A 21,629-nucleotide genomic window follows, 5' to 3' on the forward strand; every position below is an offset into this window, starting at 1 on the left:
CCAAATTTGGTTCTAGCTTTTGAACAGTAGAGTCTATTAGATGTCTGTAGGAGCGATCCATTTTTGTGAACGTGATGCTGTACCGTATAAACTGTCCACTGAGTGTATACTTCCATTCATTTTTTAAACTGGTACCGGGCTACCTTCAGACAAGTCTTGTGAGGCTTGTGGGCGTCCTAGAGCAAAACAACCGACATGTACAGTATGTGTTTGTGAGAGTCTCATCTTTCGATGGTGGGGTCATATTAGTGTTACTTCAGACGAGTCCCGTGACACTTGTGGGGGTTGTAAGCAAAACGGAGAACACCATCGTCTTCGTCAGTCTCATCTTTCCATATTTTGAAATTAGTTACGGTTCGTTCAGCCATTCCTATGGGGAAAGAATAGGGTTTTGGGATAAACGCTGAAAATAAAGTCTGAGGTTAGTTAACACAGGCATAGGAGATCTTATACATTTTGTTCTATAAGATAATATCAGTCAGTTAACATGACCCTTATGAATTATGAAGCCTTTATGTGCTTTTTTTGATTACATAAATGCTTACAAAATTCAAAATTGACGTTAGCTGATGAATATTATCTCATAAAACAAAAGTATAAGATCTCCTATGCCTGTGTTTACCACACCTTATTTTCCTTGTTTATCCAAAAACGCCATTAATTTCCCTATAGGCTTTGCCAATCGAACCATGGCTGAGTTAGTGCCTACAAAAAGACGCCATTAATACGCCATTCATAGAACCACCTCAGTGTATTGATGCGAATGTGTATCCATTCATAGAACCACCTCAGTGTAGCCAAAAACTACAAAGCCCACATGGTAGTGGTCCACAAGACGCTTTCTGATAAACTGCGTTGACAAAAAAAAGCCACACCCCTCAATAGTTACCACAGCCACAAAGTCATAAACCCCTCTATTTCTACAATATTAATCAAATCTGATTTTATATCTAACCTTAACCATGCTGCCCACTTTATGCCTAACCTTAAATTAAGACCAAAAAGGCAATTTTTGTTTTCATTCATTTTTACCATATAACCAATTTGGACTCTGTGGCTGTGGTAACTAGTGAAAAACCCTAAATCATCCGGAAAAGGAACGCTATTGAGTGAGTTGAATAGCTAAACGTTCATAGCATTTGCTATAAACGTTAATATCGTTGAAATTAATCTGATAGCCATTACATTGGTAAATTATTTAAATGCGTGTTGGTTTTGTTCATTCACAACATTTTTATTTTTTTCAAGAAACATGCCATTCTGTCGTGGAGGTTTTGCACAAGTTAGCTAGCTAGCGTTATTAGCATTTGCTGGCAGTCGGTAGATAAAAGTCGATATGTGTAATTCTTGCCACTTTGATACTTTCCTCATAGCAGGGAAATAGCTTTCTGTTTAGTGAGCTAGGTAGATGCATGTCATTACTTAATCATTATTACCATATGCTTATTTGCATTCGCCTTAGCAAAATACTGACAGCTAACTAACCCCCTTTCATCTGTGCTTATACCGGTAACTTTGCTGCTTGTTTGCTAACTACAGTATCTTGTTATCAGAGCCAAAATGTGCCAGTCTAAGATCTGAATGAAAATTCAGTTGAATGACAGTTTGCAATACCTTTCTTCTGATTTGTTCTCCTTCAAAGGAGTGAAGCTGGCCTACTTGGTGATGGTGGGGTTGTGAGGACCTGGACAATAAGGAAGACACAGAGGACTACAGAGTACAGGCTGGGAAGCACTGAACCAGCCACCATGCTCAGGAACTGCACTGTCAATGTTAAGGACATTACTGCAAGGCTGTCAAGTACTCACTGACTAGCTGATCTCTTATAGTGCCCTTATCCCCTACTTTTGACTTCCCTTCATAGGAGGGCACGAGTAGACACATTAACAAATGCAGTAAGAGTGAATTCATTTTAATTCACAAACGGACACTCTTGAATTGCAAACCATGGTGGATAACCGCTACGCTACCGCCCTGGTCATTGGCTCTGTTCTGAGTCTGCTGGCCACAGTCTATCTCTCTGTTGCCGTAGGAACACAGCACTGGTACCAGTACCGAAGTCTGCCCGGCAACCATGAGGCCAGCAACGCTTCGGAGCTCCGTGAGGACTTCATCAACGGGGAGTTTGATGAAAAGACCTACAGCGACACGCTGTTCCGCCTCAATGGCACCCTTGGGCTGTGGTGGAGGTGTGTGCAGGCGCCAGGCCAGTCACACTGGTTCAAAGAGCCTGGTAAGAACCTACACACACTAGAGCGAGTCACTGCAGGGGCCGCTGCAAGACCCATACAAAATGTATACATTGGTTAAAAGCGTCTGCTAAATGGCATATATTATATTACTAATATATATACAGTTGAAGTCGGAAGTTTACATACACCTTAGCCAAATACATTTAAACTCAGTTTTTCACAATTCCTGACATTTAATCCTAGTAAAAATTCCCTGTCTTAGGTCAGTTAGGATCACCACTTTATTTTAAGAATGTGAAATGTCAGAGTAATAGTAGAGAGAATGATTTATTTCAGCTTTTATTTCTTTCATCACATTCCCAGTGGGTCAGAAGTTTACATACACTAAATTAGTACTTTTGTACCTGTTTCCTTCAGCATCTTCACAAGGTCCTTTGCTGTTGTTCTGGGATTGATTTGCACCAAAGTATGTTTATCTCTAGGAGACAGAACGCGTCTCCTTCCTGAGCGGTATGACGGCTGCGTGGTCCCATGGTGTTTATACTTGCGTACTATTGTTTGTACAGATGAACGTGGTACCTTCAGGTGTTTGGAAATTGCTCCCAAGGATGAACCAGACTTGTGGAGGTCTACACTTTTTTTTCTGAGGTCTTAGCTGATTTCTTTTGATTTTCCCATGATGTCAAGCAAAGAGGCACTGAGTTTGAAGGTAGGCCTTGAAATACATCCACAGGTACACCTCCAACTGACTCAAATTATGTCAATTAGCCTATCTGAAGCTTCTAAAGCCATGGCATCATTTTCTGGAATTTTCCACGCTGTTTAAAGGCACAGTCAACTTAGTGTATGTAAACTTCCGACTTCAACTGTATATATATTTATTACAGCATTCATTGCAGGTGTTGGTTCAGAAGGGGTGTGCTGGATACACAGGTGGACCAGTTACACATCGCTGTGCCCATCAGTGTTATACACCATGCTAAAATTGTATTATAAAACAAAGGCGTCTTTTTTTCTGATACCCACACAGGAGCAACACTGGGTTTGATATTAGTCTAAATATTTGGTGCTTTCTCCCAATAAGTTTGCGATTCAATCTGATCGCACGTTGTCGACAATGCAGCTTTTAAAGGCAATTTCTGATTGAATGGACGTCTACAGCATTTAACCGTGAATGCAAATGTGTCAACATTGCCGTTAAAAGCTGCAATGTCGATAACCCACATCAGATTGAATCCCGGCCTAACTCTCTGTCTCGCTTCTCTTGTTTTCTCAGATCCTAAGATGGTAACACAGTGTGTGAGCTTCACTCTGCCTCAGCAGTTTGTACCCAAGTACAAAGAACCAGGGAATCACAACACTGGGGAGGACCTGCTTCGGACATGTGAGTCTTGCCTTGCAGCCACACGCACACACAGACACAGACACAGACAGACCCAGTCAAAAGTTTGGACACACCTACTCATTCCAGGGTTTTTCTTTATTTTTACTATTTTCTACATTGTAGAATAGTAGTGAAGGCATCAAAACTATGAAATAACACATATGGAATCATGTAGTAATCAAAAAAGTGTTAAACAAATCAAAATGTATTTTATATTTGAGATTCTTCAAAGTAGCCACCCTTTGCCTTGATGACAGCTTTGCACACTCTTGGCATAAATTAATGCGATATTTGAAGCTCTCTCTCTTACTTATTGATTGTACAGTGAACACACATTTCAGTTTGTGAGTGTGATATGGGGGGTTGGAGACAGAGAGAAATAAGAAGTTTTATAAACAATGGCAACACTGCCATGTTGTTCTGAGCCTTGCTGTCGTCTACAGTCGGTTGCTTGAACCTTACCATTCAAACCCGATCTCAATGTGAAACGCCAGGTTCAGAATCTTGAAACCCCATTAGATTTCTTCCCAAAATATTGAGAGAAAATAACTACAACTGAACATAATTCATGGTTTTGATTGTATTTTTGTTATTTTTGGAGTCGTATACTTTTAGGTTATCAAACAGTTTTGTTAATTTTTTTTATTTCAATTTACTAAATTGTTTTTTCCTGATTTTAGTTTTATTTTGTTTTAGTTTAGTATAATAACCTTGGTTCAAACTAAGCTTGTGTTTCAAAGAAATGAAAATTAGGGTTGGAAATGTTGGTGGTTTCCACTGTTGTTTCTTATTGTTACTGACAGTCATGTGACCTCATCTCTTTCCCTTTCTCTCTCAGGCAAACACAGACACATAGCCACGCATTCGTAATAAACATTTACATTTACATTTTAGTCATTTAGCAGACGCTCTTATCCAGAACGACTTACAGTTAGTGCATACATTATGCACTAACTGAAGGAGTTCCCACATATGTGTATGCACTAACTGTAAGTCGTTCTGGATAAGAGCGTCTGCTAAATGACTAAAATGTAAATGTTTATTACGAATGCGTGGCTATGTGTCTGTGTTTGCCTGAGAGTGAAAGGGAAAGAGATGAGGTCACATGATGATTGGTGGTTTCCACTGTTGTTTCTTATTGTTACTGACAGTCATGTGACCTCATCTCTTTCCCTTTCTCTCTCAGGCAAACACAGACACATAGCCACGCATTCGTAAAAACATTTACATTTTAGTCATTTAGCAGACGCTCTTATCCAGAACGACTTACAGTTAGTGCATACATTATTCCCCCCCCCCCCCCCCCCCCCCCCCCGGGAATCAAACCCACAACCCTGGCGTTGCAAACGCCATGCTCTACCAACTGAGCTACATCCCTAACATTGGTTTGTCCTTATGAAGCTCTCTTCAGATATTGTATATCCGTCTACAAAACTATAGAAATAACTACTTTTAAACACTTTTCTGACATTTCTAAGTTGGTTTCTCACTGTGTCTGAGCAGACCTGTGGAGGTGCCAGTTCCTGCTGCCTCTGGTGTCCCTAGCCTTGGTGTTCCTTAGCGGGCTCATCGGGGTATGCGCCTGCCTCTGCCGCAGCATCACCCCAACCCTGGGTGTAGGAGTGCTCCACCTGCTGGCAGGTTTGAGAACTACATGGATAATCACAATGCCTCTCAACTCTCTTTAACCCTAACTCCCACCACACACAAACAGACACACAAACTTTACACCCAACAACATGTAAAAGTATGAATGAAAGCTAAGGGATTAATTATCCATGCCACCTTCCCCATCTCAATTGTGCTTTATTGGCATGAAATAGACATTAACATTTTGCCAAAGCAGAAGGGTTTAAAATGAAAGTCAAATGTACAATTGCGTAAAGTCACATTCATTGTTGTCTTTCCCATCCAGGTCTATGTTCCCTGGGCACAGTGTGCTGCTTCCTGGCTGGCATGGACCTGCTCCACAGTGTCTCGGTGCTGCCTGAGGGTGTGGACCGCTCCCTGAGCTGGTCCCTCTACCTGGCCCTCATCTCCTCGCCGCTGCAGATGATGGCAGCCGCCCTCTTCCTGTGGGCCGCCCGGAGCCACCGCCAGAACTACACCCGCATGACCGCCTACCGGGTGGCCTGAAGAGACTGGGTTTCTTTTATACGTCAGGGTTGCGTTCAGTAAGAGCATGACGTTTATAAATTGAAAATGTGAAGTTGTAGAGTGTTGCCAGTCACATGCAGACTCCAATTTGTAGAAGGTGAGATTGTTTCTATGAAATGGCTACGTTTCTAAACATTTTATAAATGGCATGTTTTACTGAATGTGACCCTAAACTAATCCTAAATGGCAGTCTACACAACAATGATCTATACTCCTGAGGGGTATCCTACGAAGCAGGTTTTAGTAGTTAGCAAGGTAACTTTTGTTAACTCCGAGTTCAATTCAGGATTCCATTCATACGAAAGTGGCTCACCTTTTCTATGGCAATGAATCCTTCAGAACTAACCTGCTCTGGGGCAGGCTAACTTGCAGTTAACTTCACTTACTCTGAATGAAATGACTGAGCCGTGAGTTGAGGACCAATGAAATCAGATTCCTCTCTCTATCAAAGATTGCGTCGTCATCCCTTTCATTTGAGGAAGACGAATGATTCAATATTTTTATTTAATGAAATGTTCTGTGTGAAAAAAATAGTATTACTTTACACATTTAGTAATGACAGAATGCATTTTAAACTTCACCCAATGTAACACTTTTGTATAACTTAATAAATAAATAAATATTGATAGGAGTGGGAAGAAAGTGCTTGTGCATTGATAAGCACATTAAAGACGGCATTCACGAAAGTAATAAAATAAAGACGGCTGGTTAATTTAGGAAAACCCTGAGTAGTTTTAGCTTGCTTCGTAGGATACCCCTATGCTCTTGGAAGGCCTATTAGTGTTCACATCTGTCTTAGCCCAGCACCGTAGCTGTCACGTTCAGGGTGGTGCAACGTACTGAAACATTGCAAATAGAAATGTGATAATTAGAGCTGACATGTCTTACTCTTCATGTCAAAGTATCTGAAGGCTCTACAACTTTGTGCCCTACTGAACACAACTCAAGTGATATAGTGCTGGGCAAGGACAAAAGCCTGCACACTGGCCTCACCAGGACGAGGCATGAAAAGCGCAGGGTGGCCCAGTGATTCACTCGGTAACAACTACGCCTTTACATTGATGTCATGACAATCCTCCCCGTTACTATACCTGATTGACAGATTTTAGGGTGACTAAACTTTCACTACACCTTAACTACACCCCACAGGGTGGCCTAAAGAAGCACTCCACCTTAACTCCACCTGCAATTCACTCTTCAGGGTGGACAAAGCAATCACTCCACCTTAAGCACAACTGTTTGACAGCTGACACTAGCCAATAAAACCTCAAACGAGACATCACCTGTATAAACATATCCTAAGAGATTCTCACTGTCATAGAGACAAGTGGTTAATTTGATTTGATTTTAAGATTAATTTGTCCGCAGCAGCACTGTATGTGTATGTGCATCAGGTATATCAAAACCTGTGGTTGATTATGAGAAGGTGAGGTGCGTTTATTATGTTTTTCTTGAAACCTTTTGTTTGTAGGTGCATCTTTAGCAATGCTTTTTTAAATTCAAGTTAACAATGATTGGAGTCATATTTTGCCTTTGCTTCTGTTGACATCTCTACCATTTCTGAATGAACGCTTTTTGCATCACTGCATGGATAGATAATTCTAGCCTTTTTTGTGGGTTTTCCTAAACGAAACAGTTTTTTATGGTTTTGAAGTGTTGTTATCTGTAGAGTGTTGTAGTGACTTTGGACCCCATTTGCCTACATTTCATTTTTTTATTTTATTTCAGCTGATGAGAATTTTCTGCTTAATTTTGTGTCATATGTTGATTGAATGTCACCTTTTGGAATGTAACCACTTTTTTGCCATTGTCATCCATATTTATTGACTTTTATTTGAATGTAAAGACATTTTATCCTGTGTTGTTTTGATGACGCTATAGCTAAGCTGTGTTTTGATCTCCCTCTTGATGTTTATTATATATTTTTCTGTTATGTTGAAGTAAATGTAGTTCCAATACTTAGGTTTTCTGAAGCCTACAGTGTTTGAAGCCAGCTTGAAACTACCAATGACAAGACAACTGGCACTAACTCCAAGTACGCTTATGGTTTACTGATATGGTTTACTAGGACACATTTTATGAAGTGTATCAATGTGTTGAAACACCTTGTGGCTTTTGTAAGAGTTTTTATATGTAACTATACCTAAAGTACACTGCATAGTTGTTTCCATAAGAATAAAGTTCACCTATGGTGACCTCCGGTCTGGTTGTCTGAGTGTTAATATTGAATGTGCGTGGGAGTGTGTTTTAAATAATTAAATGGTGTTGTGTGTAACATAACTAAAGTTCGGGAGGAAAGACCACACCTGAAACAATTTACATCTCCTTCCCTCTTGACAATCAAACAATTTACCCTAACCAGAAACCGTGGATAGAAGGCAGCATTCGCGCAAAACTGAAAGCGCGAGCCACCGCATTTAACCATGGCAAGGTGACTGGGAATATGGCAGAATACAAACAGTGTAGCTACTCACTCCGCAAGGCAATTAAACCGGCAAAACATCAGTATAGAGACAAAGTGGAGTCGCAATTCAACGGCTCAAACACCAGACGTATGTGGCAGGGTCTATAGACAATCACGGACTACAAAAGGAAAACCAGCCACGTCGCTGACACCGACGTCTCGCTTCCAGACAAGCTAAACACCTTCTTCGCCCGCTTTGAGGATAACACAGTGCCACTGACGAGGCCCACTACCAAGGACTGTGGCCGACGTGAGTAAGAAATTTAGCATGTTAACCCCCGCAAGGCTGCCGGCCCAGACGGCATCCCTAGCCGCGTCCTCAGAGCATGCACAGACCAGCTGGCTGTTGTGTTTACGGACATATTCAATCTTTCACTTTCCCAGTCTGCTGTTCCCACATGCTTCAAGATGGTCACCATTGTTCCTGTACCCAAGAAAGCAAAGGTAACTGAACTAAATGACTATCGCCCCGTAGCACTCACCTCTGTCATCATGAAGTGCTTTGAGAGACTAGTCAAGGATCATATCACCTCTACCTTACCTGTCACCCTAGACCCACTTCAATTTGCTTACCGCCCCAATAGATCCACAGACGATGCAATCGCCTGCACACTGCCCTATCCCATCTGGACAAGAGGAATACCTATGTAAGAATGCTGTTCATTGACTATAGCTCAGCATTCAACACCATAGTACCCACCAAGCTCATCATTAAGCTCGAGGCCCTGGGTCTGAACCCCGCCCTGTGCAACTGGGTCCTGGACTTCCTGATGGGCCGCCCCCAGTTGGTGAAGGTAGGAAACATCTCCACTTCGCTGATCCTCACCACTGGGCCCCCACAAGGGTGCATGCTCAGCTCCCTCCTGTACTCCCTGTTCACCCATGACTGCGTGGCAAAGCACGCCTCCAACTCAATCATCATGTTTGCAGACGACACAACAGTAGTACAGGGAGGAGGTGAGGGCTCTGGGAGTGTGGTGCCAGGAAAATAACCTCTCACTCAACGTCAACAAAACAAAGGAGATGATTGTGGACTTCAGGAAATGGCAGAGGGTGCACCCCCCCTATCCACATCGACGGGACCGCAGTGGAGAAGGTGGAAAGCTTCAAGTTCCTTGGCGTACACATCACTGACAAACTGAAATGGTCCACCCACGCAGACAGTGTGGTGAAGAAGGCGCAACAGAGCCTCTTCAACCTCAGGAGGCTAAAGACATTTTGGCTTGGCACCTAAAACCCTCACAAACTTTTACAGATGCACAATTGAGAGCATCCTGTTGGGCTGTATCACCGCCTGGTACGGCAGCTGCACCGCCCGCAACCGCAGGGCTCTCCAGAGGGTGTAGCGGTCTGCTGAACGCATTACCGGGGGCAAACTACCCGCCCTCCAAGACACCTACAGCACCCGATGTCACAGGAAGGCCAAAAAGATCATCAAGGACATCAACCACCTGAGCCACTGCCTGTTCACCCCGCTATCATCCAGAAGGCGAGGTCAGTACAGGTGCATCAAAGCTTGGACCGAGAGAATGAAAAACAGCTTCTATCTCAAGGCCATCCGACTGTTAAATAGCAATCACTAGCACTTTAGAGGCTGCTGCTGCCTTTTGAAATCACTGGCTACTTTAAGAAATGGAACACTGGTCACTTTAATAATGTTTACATATCTTGCACTACTCATCTAATCTCATGTATGTACTGTATTCTATTCTATAATATTCTACTGTATCTTAGTCCATGCCGCTCTGTCATTGCTTGTCCATACATATATATTCTTAAATTCCATTCCTTACTAGATTTGTGTGTATTGGGTATATGTTGTGAAATGGTTAGATATTACTTGTTAGATATTACTGCACTGTCGGAGCTAGAAGCACAAGCATTTCACTACACCCGCAATAACATATTTTAAACACGTGTATGTGACAAATAAAATTTGATTTGATTTGATTTACAACTCCCATTCGCCAATCAGTGGCTGTATATACTCACCCAATCCAGTTCCTGTTACCGTGATCTTCTGTAGCATTTCGTATTCCTCCACCTCCCTTCTCTGCTCTTCTTGTTTTTGCCAGGATACATTAACTCTGCGCCGAGAAGCAGATACCACCAGGACTCCCACCCCAAACACTCAGTCTTCATCTCCCAATACCACGACGACCAAGGAACCATCATCCCAAACCATCACGCTCCTTCAACCATCACACTCCTTCAACCATTCCGAACCATTATGCTCCTTTAATCATCCAGGGTTCCTCTCGATGCTACGACACCACCTCTGACGACGTCTACCAAGATGCTTTCATTCTACAACTACCTATCAATCATCCAACTTCATGCCAACTTCAACCTCATTTCTGCATGACGACATTCTGCATTCATACACTACATGACCAAAGGTATGTGGACACCTGCTCGTCGAACATCTAATTCCAAAATCATGGGCATTAATATGGAGTTGGTCCCCCCTTTGCGGCTATAACAGCCTCCACTCTTCTGGGAAGGCTTTCCACTAGATGTTGGAACATTGCTACGGGAAATTGCTTCCATTCAGCCACAAGAGCATTAGTGAAGTTGGTCTAGAATGTCATTGTATAATAATAATATGCCATTTAGCAGACGCTTTTATCCAAATTGACTTACAGTCATGTGTGCATACATTTTTACGTATGGGTGGTCCCGGGGATCGAACCCACTACCCTGGCGTTACAAGCGCCATGCTCTACCAATTGAGCTACACTGTAGCGTTAAGATTTCCCTTCACTGGAACTAAGGGGCCTGGCTCGAACAATGAAAAACAGCCCCAGACCATTATTCCTCCACCAATCTTTACAGTTGGCACTATGCATTGGGGCAGGTACTGTTCTCCTGGCATCCGCCAAACCCAGATTCGTCTGTCGGATTGCCACTCCAGAGTCGGATTGCCACGCGTTTCCACTGCTCCAGAGTCCAATGGCGGCGAGCTTTACACCACTCCAGCCAACGCTTGGCATTGCGCAAGGTGATCTTAGGCTTGTATGCGGCTGCTCGGCCATTGAAACCCATTTCATGAAGCTCCCGACGATCAGTTATTGTGCTGAAGTTTCTTCCAGAGGCAGTTTGAAACTTGGTAGTGAGTGTTGCAACCGAGGACAGACGATTTTTACTCGCTACGCGCTTCAGCACTCGCGGTCCCGTTCTGTGAGCTTATCACGTCGCGGCTGAGCCGTTGTTGCTCCTAGACGTCTCCACTTCACAATGACAGCACTTACAGTAGACCGGGGCAGCACTAGCAGGGCAGAAATTTGAAGAACTGACTTGTTGGAAAGGTGGCATCCTATGACGGTGCCACATTGAAACTCACTGAGCTCTTCAGTAAGGCCATTCTACTGCCAATGTTTGTCTATGGAGATTGCTAGCTGTGTGCTCGATTTTATACACCTGTCAGCAACCGGTGTGGCTGAAATTGCCAAATCCACTAATTTGAAGGGGTGTCCACATACTTTTGTATATATAGTGTACCTTGTAACTTTTCCCTGCATTAAACTATCTTAAAGGTGTGGTCTGTACCTCGAGAACACAAGATTAAACAGAGCAGTGAAATGCAACATTACATCACTATGAAGACATCTAATTAAACAAAAAATGTACATGTTTAATTGAAATACTAGATCATTGCATTGAACTGTGCATAATTTCACATACAGTATTCCTGAGGTCATTTAGTGATGATTAAAAGCAATGGAATAAAAAATCAATTGAAAATTAGGTTAGGCTAGTTAGTAATTCTTAAGGTTCTGTGCATTTTTTCCCTTTAATTCTCCCGCTCTTCAAATTGTCTCTCTTTTCCTCCCCTTCCTTCATCAATCTCTCTTCACTTGCAAGGGGGGGATAGTCAGTGTCATCTTTCGTGCCAGGTGGAAGGCAATACTCTTCTCATAGTATGCACACTCGTTCACAAAGTAGGGATGGAGGACTTCTTCTCCTTCGTACTTCACTGTCTCCCCAGAAAACATCAGGAACATTGGATCTCCCGGATGGAGGAGGCAGAAGTCACGGTCCTGGAGAGAAAGAGTCACATCAGCATGCTTTGGGGGGGGGGGGGGGGTCCCCTTTATCATAAAGCATTGCACGCATCTATAATCACATTTGTGTACTGGCATACAGTTGAGCAGACCAAGTTTTAGGATGTCCACACATGGGGATTTTTTTTTAGCAGAGTCTGAAACAAAAATGTCAAAATTCAGGCAACGCGCTATTCAGGTAGGATGCAATTTTGGAACTATATAAATGTTTTCATATTCATAAGAATTTGTTTTATCATTATTGGCCCCGTGTAGCTCAGTTGGTAGAGCATGGCGCTTGCAACGCCAGGGTTGGGGGTTTGATTCCCACGGGGGGCCAGTATGAAAATGTATGCACTCACTAACTGTAAGAGCGTCTGCTAAATGACTAAAATGTAAATGTAATTGTTTATTATTGTAGGCCTATTTATTAATCTAAACCAGTTCTTTAAATATGCGAAACGTGTTTTGTTACATTCTGTTGATACATTTATGTTGGCTAAATTAAGTTCGCTCTGCCTTTTTAATGATGTGCTCTGTATTTAGTTTAAGATACTGTATGTTATAAGAAGGCCTTTTGTAAAATAAATATCCTTAGCCTATTGCTGTCAGGTGTTCGGTATGGTAGGCACTAGCCTTTCTCTGTATTTTCGGCAATATAGACCGTTCAAAACTGTGAAGGTTTAAACAAGTTCACAAGTGTTTTGTTTAATTCTGTTGAGCCATTTTCTTTGGCCAAATTAAGTTCCAACTGTAATGTTGTGTTTGCCGTTATATAATATTCTCTTCATATTTTCCCTATAAACAATGGCTTGACTTACTTTTGATATTACCCTAATAAAATGTTGAAACTTTTGTGAAGATTTGGTGTGTTGTGGCTGTTAGTCTATTATACTGCAGGCCTATGATATGAAGGCAGTGCACTATGGTGCTCCAACTAACTCCGACAGTTGAAGCTGAGGTGAGGAAGGCTGTTTCAGGCCTACCAGGGTTACTCCTATAATCTAACAATGTAGTGATTATCTTTAGAAAAATAACGAATGAGTCTGCTTCTGTACGCCTATATCTGTATAGCAGATACAGTAGCCTATCTGACAAGGGTAAAGAGATGCATGTCGGTGTCGTAGCATGCCACCGGCATCTCTCTGGGGCTTGGCCTAAGCTTCTCTTCCTTTATATTTTCAAATTAATATCATACAGTGGACGCCTAAGCCTATAAGCCTATGCAATGCCCTGATGCATTTACTGCAGAAATCTCCGACAGCTGAACCATGAGGTGGACAATTATTATTTTAGGAAAGTAAATAACAATAAAACAATAGGCTATACATTTTGCATATGCTACACATGGAAACACAAGGAATAGTGTCTTTGTAATTATACGCCATGTTACAACACCAACATGTATTACTTTATCCTTGTCAGATAGGCTACTGCGTCTGTAATTTGTAAATGTGGCTCATTTGGCCAATATCCTTAGTTTATTGATGGCGCTGGCTGCGTTGATGGATTCCCTAATGGGTTAAGCACCCAATGCATATGGATGACCGGTACATTTCTCAAATGTCTGATAAATAAAAATCTTCCCAATCACTTGTCCGGCGCCAAATTGTCATAACGGAAACCCTGATATATATTATATACAGTATATAGTATTGGCTACAGAAGCTACAAAATAATATTCTCAGTGACACTGATTCACCAAATGATGAAGATGAAGCATAGGCAACTCACCGGTGATGGCCGATGAGCTCGTGGCAATATATCAAGATATTACTTTGATAAAGTGCTTTTCACTCAGAATACATATATTTTTTAGCTTCTACATAAATATTATTCTCCTCTTTTCAGCAGTAGGCATTTGCTTTTCAAACGGTAAACCTACGTTTTTCTCAATATTGTATTTTTAAAATTTGTGACAGCTGCAACCAACCATAGAAATATAATCCATTGATGGCAGTTCCCATTCAAGTCAGGACTGTCAGTTATTGCTAGTGTACCCATGAGTTTAACAGTCAAAGTGTCAGGGTTCCAAAATCCTTCAATGGTTTGTATCTATGGCCACAACTCAACAAGCCGTTTTATATTTGGCTCGCATGCTGCCCAAATTGCGGACTTCCCAACTGTAAGTGGTCCACAGCTATTTTTATTAAGCTATTTATCCTCTGTAGCTAAATTATGTTCTCTGGTGTAGTATTTTGATTTATTTTATTGATGTCTGTTCAGACAGGAGTAATATCATCTTGGGAGAAAACATTTTTTTAGAGCCTAATTTTGGCTAAATTATTTCAATTTATGAGGGGGTGCTGCCCCACCCCCAGCGCCCCTACTTCCTGCGGCTATGCATTGAAGGGTTCATGTACAGGACTTTAACCAACTGCAGCTAGGTTAAATTATATACAATGGCAGAATGTTCCTGAACCTGTAGTTGGGGATGTATGGCAGCAGTGATTTGATTGGTCTCTGGGTCTCTTGGGTAGTCTATACTCTTCACAAAGGTGTACACATCGTCCACCTCACCACCTTCAAAGGCACTTCCTGGTAGAGAGAAGATGAGAGAAGGTTTGTATTTGGTTAATGACTAGAATAGAATAGAAAACGTAATTTCTCTTGAAAGGGAACTTGTCTTGATACATACAGTGAGGGAAAAAAGTATTTGATCCCCTGCTGATTTTGTACGTTTGCCCACTAACAAAGAAATTATCAGTCTATAATTTTAATGGTAGGTTTATTTGAACAGTGAGAGACAGAATAACAACAAAAAAATCCAGAAAAACGCATGTAAAAATTTTTATAAATTGATTTGCATTTCAATGAGGGAAATAAGTATTTGACCCCTCTGCAAAACATGACTTAGTACTTGGTGGCAAAACCCTTGTTGGCAATCACAGAGGTCAGACGTTTCTTGTAGTTGGCCACCAGGTTTGCACACATCTCAGGAGGGATTTTGTTCCACTCCTCTTTGCAGATCTTCTCCAAGTCATTAAGGTTTCGAGGCTGACATTTGGCAACTCGAACCTTCAGCTCGCTCCACAGATTTTCTATGGGATTAAGGTCTGGAGACTGGCTAGGCCACTCCAGGACCTTAATGTGCTTCTTCTTGAGCCACTCCTTTGTTGCCTTGGCCGTGTGTTTTGGGTCATTGTCATGCTGGAATACCCATCCACGACCCATTTTCAATGCCCTGGCTGAGGGAAGGAGGTTCTCACCCAAGATTTGACGGTACATGGCCCCGTCCATCGTCCCTTTGATGTGGTGAAGTTGTCCTGTCCCCTTAGCAGAAAAACACCCCCAAAGCATAATGTTTCCACCTCCATGTTTGACGGTGGGGATGGTGTTCTTGGGGTTATAGGCAGCATTCCTCCTCCTCCAAACACGGCGAGTTGAGTTGATGCCAAAGAGCTCGATTTTGGTCTCATCTGACCACAACACTTTCACCCAGTTCTCCTCTGAATCATTCAGATGTTCATTGGCAAACTTCAGACGGCCCTGTATATGTGCTTTCTTGAGCAGGGGGACCTTGCGGGCGCTGCAGGATTTCAGTCCTTCACGGCGTAGTGTGTTACCAATTGTTTTCTTGGTGACTATGGTCCCAGCTGCCTTGATATCATTGACAAGATCCTCCGGTGTAGTTCTGGGTTGATTCCTCACCATTCTCATGATCATTGCAACTCCACGAGGTGAGATCTTGCATGGAGCCCCAAGCCGAGGGAGATTGACAGTTATTTTGTGTTTCTTCCATTTGCAAATAATCGCATCAATTGTTGTCACCTTCTCACCAAGCTGCTTGGCGATGGTCTTGTAGCCCATTCCAGCCTTGTGTACGTCTACAATCTTGTCCCTGAAATCCTTGGAGAGCTCTTTGGTCTTGGACATGGTGGAGAGTTTGGAATCTGATTGATTGATTGCTTCTGTGGACAGGTGTCTTTTATACAGGTAACAAGCTGAGATTAGGAGCACTCCCTTTAAGAGTGTGCTCCTAATCAATCAATCAATCAATCAATTTTATTTTATATAGCCCTTCGTACATCAGCTAATATCTCGAAGTGCTGTACAGAAACCCAGCCTAAAACCCCAAACAGCTAGTAATGCAGGTGTAGAAGCACGGTGGCTAGGAAAAACTCCCTAGAAAGGCCAAAACCTAGGAAGAAACCTAGAGAGGAACCAGGCTATGAGGGGTGGCCAGTCCTCTTCTGGCTGTGCCGGGTGGAGATTATAACAGAACCATGCCAAGATGTTCAAAAATGTTCATAAGTGACAAGCATGGTCAAATAATAATCAGGAATAAATCTCAGTTGGCTTTTCATAGCCGATCATTAAGAGTTGAAAACAGCAGGTCTGGGACAGGTAGGGGTTCCATAACCGCAGGCAGAACAGTTGAAACTGGAATAGCAGCAAGGCCAGGCGGACTGGGGACAGCAAGGAGTCACCACGGCCGGTAGTCCCGACGTATGGTCCTAGGGCTCAGGTCTCTCAGTTGGCTTTTCATAGCCGATCATTAAGAGTTGAAAACAGCAGGTCTGGGACAGGTAGGGGTTTCGTAACCGCAGGCAGAACAGTTGAAACTGGAATAGCAGCAAGGCCAGGCGGACTGGGGACAGCAAGGTGTCAGCATGCCCGGTAGTCCTGACGTATGGTCCTAGGGCTCAGGTTCTCAGAGAGAAAGAGAGAACGAGAGAATTAGAGAGAGCATACTTAAATTCACACAGGACACTGGATAAGACAGGAGAAGTACTCCAGGTATAACCAACTAACCCCAGCCCCCCGACACATAAACTACTGCAGCATAAATACTGGAGGCTGAGACAGGAGCGGTCCGGAGACACTGTGGCCCCATCCGAAGAAACCCCCGGACAGGGCCAAACAGGAAGGATATAACCCCACCCACTCTGCCAAAGCACAGCCCCCGCACCACCAGAGGGATATCCTCAACCACCAACTTACAATCCTGAGACAAGGCCGAGTATAGCCCACAGAGGTCTCCACCACAGCACAAACCAAGGGGGGGCGCCAACCCAGACAGGAAGATCACGTCAGTAACTCAACCCACTCAAGTGACGCACTCCTCCTAGGGACGGCATGAAAGAGCACCAGCAAGCCAGTGACTCAGCCCCTGTAACAGGGTTAGAGGCAGAGAACCCCAGTGGAGAGAGGGGAACCGGCCTGGCAGAGACAGCAAGGGCTGTTCGTTGCTCCAGAGCCTTTCCGTTCACCTTCACACTCCTGGGCCAGACTACACTCAATCATATGACCTACTGAAGAGATAAGTCTTCAGTAAAGACTTAAAGGTTGAGACCGAGTCTGCGTCTCTCACATGGGTAGGCAGACTGTTCCATAAAAATGGAGATCTATAGGAGAAAGCCCTGCCTCCCGCTGTTTGCTTAGAAATTCTAGGGACAATTAGGAGGCCTGCGTCTTGTGACCGTAGCGTACGTATTGGTATGTACGGCAGGACCAACTCGGAAAGATAGGTAGGAGCAAGCCCATGTAACGCTTTATAGGTTAACAGTAAAACCTTGAAATCAGCCCTTGCCTTAACAGGAAGCCAGTGTAGGGAAGCTAGCAAGAATAACATTACCTGTATAAAAGACACATGGGAGCCAGAAATCTTTCTGATTGAGAGGGGGTCAAATACTTATTTCCCTCATTAAAATGCAAATCAATTTATAACATTTTTGACATGCGTTTTTCTTGATTTTTTTGTTGTTATTCTGTCTCTCACTGTTCAAATAAACCTACCATTAAAATTATAGACTGATCATTTCTTTGTCAGTGGGCATACGTACAAAATCAGCAGGGGATCAAATCCTTTTTTCCCTCACTGTACATATACATTACATAAACGAGCAGAGGCCAGTTATAGTACACAAGATAGGAAAAAATACGCAAAATCCAATAACCATAAATGCAGTGAAGACCAACAGCATAGTGTTGAATGGTAGGCCCATGTGCATGAAGAAAATCTCCTTGTATCTGTTCCTGGTACGGGGAGCTAGATGCTTGTAGATATGAATGATGTTAATGTTATTCTTGTTCTTGAACAAGGCAGTAGGCTAGGTAGCGATGATCGAGGGTGGTGTATTCTGTGTGTAGGCGATGTGAGGGCTCAGCAATGTTTACGGACGATGGGAGTTCAAGTACCTGAGTTGAAGCACTGGACCCAATCTAGTGTCTGGTCGACCGCCTCCTTCATGATGTTGAAAATGTCGGCTCTGACCACACCATGGGGTTGAGGTCCCACCTCTATCGCTGTGGAGTGACAGCATCAGAATGAATACATTTGTCATGTAAATGGAAAACATACTGAAAATACACTGGTTTCCTATGACAGGAAGAAGATTGCATGATGTGTTTCCTATGAACACACAGCACAAATACAAACACTTACAGAAGCCATGCTTGCCCAGGGAGTCCTGAGAGTAGGCATCAGCTAAGGGTAGATCCAGCAGGATAAACCTCACTGGCGCTGAGGTTATCTTCCTCTGAGAACACAACAGATTAACCCTTTACACTCCCGTAGAACCCAGATTATACCAGTCAGATGAAGCCCTTCTCCTCGTAGAAACCGGGTCAGATGGTGCATGCGCTTCCCCTTTAAGAAAGCAATAGAGTCATGTTGAAATTATACACTCCAATTTTGATTAAGTCCAGCCAGCATTGTATCAGTAGCTAAGTTTCCATCCAATTGGCAACAGATTTTCATACGAATATTCTAAATCCGCATAAAGACAATATGCCAATTTTCCCACCAGTGGTGTGTTTCCGCCAAACGGACTTGCAGATAAAAATTAGTGCATGATGACATAGTGTGTTACAGGAGGGGGTCGCAGTTCCGGGGCGATCCACTAGGTGTCCTCCTCCGACAACCTTAGGCACCTCCTCACTCACAGTCTGGACTAATCATCATCCTATTGGTGTCACCTGTGTCTACCTGTTCACCTGTGTATTTATGCCCTCACTTCCCTGTGTTCCCTTGTTCAGTTTTCTCTGCTAGTTTCTCTATGCTCAGCAGTACTAATCAGTGTCTGATCGGAGAAGTATGTACAGGTACTCGAGAAGTGTTCTCCCTGTTTCTTTATTATTTCAGTCCGTTATTTTGTATCCTGGCTTCGGGACCACCTGTAAAGATTCTTGTTTCAACATCTCTGCCTACTGCCTACTCTCTATCATGCACCGCACATGGGTCATACCTCACCACAACCCTTACAATAGTGCACACAATGTGTTTCCATCACATGTTCAACTCTACAGATAGTTTTGTCACCATAACTGTTGCGTTAAATAGCAAATGTACCTACTCTGTGCTTGGCATTTGCGCTCTTGCCAACAGCAGCACAACAGCTCGCAGATACAGTGCGGGTAGGCTTTGTGGGTAGGCTGTGTGGGTAGGCTAGTCTACATTATTAGATTATTATGGATATTTTTTATTTGTCAAATGGCAGTCAAGCATCGATCATCATGTCACCAGAATCAGACTCTCTATATTTATTGGAAAGGAGCATCAAGATCATCACTGTGCACTTTCACCACCCTGTGAAGTTCATCATAAGTAATTTCATCTGTAACCTAATAAACTGCATAGTTTCCCGAGTCGTAGTGGGAGGACCACGCACCATATCACCGTTTGACTCCAAGTTTACTTAGACATTATGGTTATTATATCAATATTTGCGCATTCAATGTGTTTCCACTGCCATTTCTCGCATAATTAATTTTATCGACACAAAAATATCCCACCATATCGAAGGAACAAATGATCTGTCGGCATTTAAAAATTGTACCGAAACTTCCTGTTTCCATTACAGCTGTCATGATTTTTTTTTTACACAGTGTGGATGGTTAGAGACAGCAACAGACAGAATCAATTTCTTCCCCTTCCAGACAGCAATGCTTCCAATCTAAATATTCTCTCAATGACAGCAACAGTCAGATTAACCATCCACTTCCCCTTTAAAACAGATCAATCTTCATTCCATTTTAATCTAATGCTCTCGCACGGAAACAGAACAAGATTCACTTTTGACCCTAGAGAGCATATTTGATGGCCCACATTGGAGGCTGGCAGTACAACTAAGAAGGGGACATTGTTTCAAAGTACACGTCTTGGATCAGTTTCCCTTGTAATTGAATTGAACTGAAGCTCTGGTCACCTGGATTTGTCTATAGATGTGCAAGATGACCCAGTCTTGGTCAGAGTAGGAGATCAGACTGAGGCCCATGTTTGCTGTGGTGTTATGGAGGTCACACACCAGGTCCATGGCCCCAACGCTGCCCTTGGGCCCCAGTAGAGTGTTCAGCTCCTGGGCACGCCTCACCTCGTACGGGGTGGCGTCCGTCACAGGTGAACTAGGGAGGGAGAGAGAGGTGGATGTGTGTGGAGAGAGTGAGAGAGAAGGGAGACAGAGAAAGAGAGCGTGAACGAGTGTGCATACTAGAAGAAAGGTGTATCGCTTTGGCGTGGGAGAATACCAACTACTCATCTTTGCTGGTGAGAGACTGAGAGGGAGAAGTAAATGCCACCAACTCTTTGGGATGCCATCCCTTTAGCTCTGTAGGGTTGAGTCAATCTTGAGTATCAATTAAGTACTAAGAACTAATATTAATTATGATATAGTCCCATTTATGCAAAAACTGCATTAGACTGTTCAGATAAGTAGTGCCCTTGGTGGCCAGGCACATTCCAGCCCAGGCTGCAAGGTTCAGAATGTTCAAAAACAATATCCAAAGATATCTGGAAATGTTGCCATGACCACATTGATAATTTACGGACTCCACAGTAGAGGGATATATTATATTAAAGCTATATTGTGTATGCTTCCTTGTCTCTTTACAATGCATTGTGTTTTTATTGGCTCCTTTACATAGTTGTAAGAACTCATCTTTGATTCATACAGTTCACACCTGAATAGTTAATTTGCCAACAGGTCCATACTTGTTAGAGGTAAGAAGTTAGGATACATTTGTAGTTGTGGTGAACTATCCCTTTATGGATCAAACTGTTTGCATGTACAGTTTCATTTGTGCTTTTGACAACCTGTACCTTAGTATGGCGTCGGTGAAACAACGGTTGAGGTCCATGTCGGTGTATCTTTTGCACACTTGGACTGCACGTGGGTTGGATATGACTGTGGTCAAGGTCGCCGACCCTGCCTTTTCCAGTTTCTGCCTCTGCAGCTCCCTCACCAGGTACACGCCCGACATCTCATTGCCATGGGTACCGCCGCAGAGGGCGATGCGGGACAGTGCTGGGAGAAAGACTGGCTTCATCTGCTGGCCAGAGAGAGAGAGAGAGAGAGAGAGAGAGAGAGAGAGAGAGAGAGAGAGAGAGAGAGAGAGAGAGAGAGAGAGAGAGAGAGAGAGAGAGAGAGAGAGAGAGAGAGAGAGAGAGA

At 43.1% G+C, this 21,629-nt stretch overlaps 2 protein-coding genes across 4 annotated transcripts; one reads left to right on the forward strand and one right to left on the reverse strand.

Annotated features, from left to right (window-relative positions):
- Window positions 1–1,057: 1,057 nt before the first annotated feature.
- LOC311112055 (claudin domain-containing protein 1-like) lies at window positions 1,058–7,935 on the forward strand. 2 transcript variants are annotated; one of them, XM_084155032.1, is made up of 5 exons: window positions 1,058–1,109; window positions 1,643–2,233; window positions 3,469–3,576; window positions 5,080–5,217; window positions 5,492–7,935. In XM_084155032.1, the coding sequence occupies exons 2-5, from the start codon at window positions 1,948–1,950 to the stop codon at window positions 5,710–5,712; spliced, it is 753 nt and encodes a 250-aa protein (XP_084011158.1). In that variant the 5' UTR covers window positions 1,058–1,109; window positions 1,643–1,947; the 3' UTR covers window positions 5,713–7,935. The 2 variants fall into 2 exon arrangements, with proteins under 2 accessions (XP_084011158.1, XP_084011159.1); XM_084155033.1 differs by lacking the exon at window positions 1,058–1,109 and adding an exon at window positions 1,118–1,189.
- Window positions 7,936–11,810: 3,875 nt separating this feature from the next.
- Window positions 11,811–21,533, reverse strand: LOC311112414 (N-acyl-aromatic-L-amino acid amidohydrolase (carboxylate-forming) B-like). Of its 2 annotated transcripts, none has more exons than XM_084155526.1 (6): window positions 21,281–21,533; window positions 20,391–20,586; window positions 18,629–18,722; window positions 18,382–18,489; window positions 14,663–14,778; window positions 11,811–12,237 (listed from the first exon to the last, which is right to left on the reverse strand). In XM_084155526.1, exons 1-6 carry the CDS (start codon window positions 21,505–21,507, stop codon window positions 12,040–12,042), a joined length of 939 nt encoding a protein of 312 aa, XP_084011652.1. In that variant the 5' UTR covers window positions 21,508–21,533; the 3' UTR covers window positions 11,811–12,039. The 2 variants fall into 2 exon arrangements, with proteins under 2 accessions (XP_084011652.1, XP_084011653.1); XM_084155527.1 differs by having other exon boundaries at window positions 20,391–20,789; window positions 21,281–21,357.
- Window positions 21,534–21,629: the final 96 nt, after the last annotated feature.

This window comes from Coregonus lavaretus (assembly GCF_964263955.1).
Source record: "Coregonus lavaretus genome assembly, chromosome: 38".
Taxonomy (NCBI): domain Eukaryota; kingdom Metazoa; phylum Chordata; class Actinopteri; order Salmoniformes; family Salmonidae; genus Coregonus; species Coregonus lavaretus.

What these genes read in the sequence shown, in the direction of transcription:
- LOC311112055 (XM_084155032.1), top strand. Translation starts at nt 1,948, where the DNA reads ATGGTGGATAACCGCTACGCTACCGCCCTGGTCATTGGCTCTGTTCTG. An exon ending in GGAGGACCTGCTTCGGACAT is followed by an intron (nt 3,577 to 5,079) that starts GTGAGTCTTGCC and finishes GTGTCTGAGCAG; the next exon opens with ACCTGTGGAGGTGCCAGTTC. An exon ending in AGTGCTCCACCTGCTGGCAG is followed by an intron (nt 5,218 to 5,491) that starts GTTTGAGAACTA and finishes TTTCCCATCCAG; the next exon opens with GTCTATGTTCCCTGGGCACA.
- LOC311112414 (XM_084155526.1), bottom strand. Translation starts at nt 21,507, where the DNA reads ATGAAGCCAGTCTTTCTCCCAGCACTGTCCCGCATCGCCCTCTGCGGC. An exon ending in TTCACCGACGCCATACTAAG is followed by an intron (nt 20,587 to 21,280) that starts GTACAGGTTGTC and finishes CTCCCTCCCTAG; the next exon opens with TTCACCTGTGACGGACGCCA. An exon ending in ACATCTATAGACAAATCCAG is followed by an intron (nt 18,723 to 20,390) that starts GTGACCAGAGCT and finishes TTGTGTTCTCAG; the next exon opens with AGGAAGATAACCTCAGCGCC.